The sequence below is a fragment of the Dendroctonus ponderosae genome, unplaced genomic scaffold (assembly GCF_020466585.1).
Source record: "Dendroctonus ponderosae isolate FM_Combo_2020 unplaced genomic scaffold, Dpon_F_20191213v2 Dpon_F_20191213_5, whole genome shotgun sequence".
In the NCBI taxonomy this organism is placed as follows: Eukaryota; Metazoa; Arthropoda; class Insecta; order Coleoptera; family Curculionidae; genus Dendroctonus; species Dendroctonus ponderosae.
The window spans coordinates 1,271,394-1,271,975 of NW_026018715.1; the positions used below are offsets into that span (position 1 = coordinate 1,271,394).

Below are 582 nucleotides of genomic sequence, written 5' to 3' on the forward strand. Positions count from 1 at the left end.
TAGATAGTAACGAAACTATTGAAATAAATAGTGATATTCATAATAACATAATGGCACAATTTAAGCCTGAATATTTAAGCTGTGTTCCGCAATTCGATGGAAACCCCAGCGAATTGAATAGATTTTTAGCTACTTGTAAATCTATCATTGACAATTTTTATAATGCTAGAGATGTAAATTGCTTTCAAAATACTTACCTATTGAACAGTTTAATTGGAAAATTAACAGGAAATGCTAGACTTGTTGTAAATGTACAAAACGTCTCCACCTGGGATGATCTTAAAAATACATTATATAGAAACTTTGCTGATAGGCGCGATGAAAGCTGTCTGAATAGAGATTTAGTAATGTTAAGACAACAAAATGAGTCTCCCCAAAATTTTTATGATAAAGTTTTAGAAATTCTAAATTTGCTAGTAAGCTATGTTGATTCTCACGATGATATTGCCTCTGCAACCGTTAAACGAACCGTTTATCAAAAGTTAGCATTAAAAACTTTTTTATCTGGTCTAAAGGAACCTCTTGGCAATACAATTCGTTGTATGAGACCCACAGACTTAGCCGAAGCCATTCAATTCGTAA

General features: G+C 32.1%; 1 protein-coding gene across 1 annotated transcript in view; it reads left to right on the forward strand.

Moving 5' to 3' along the window:
• Nucleotides 1-9: 9 nt before the first annotated feature.
• The window catches only part of LOC125504520, a gene marked incomplete in the record, with an annotated part of 1,396 nt that continues 823 nt past the window's right edge, over nt 10-582 (forward strand). The window contains 1 exon segment of the mRNA XM_048666652.1: nt 10-582. Coding sequence (XP_048522609.1) covers nt 51-582 — 532 coding nt within the window.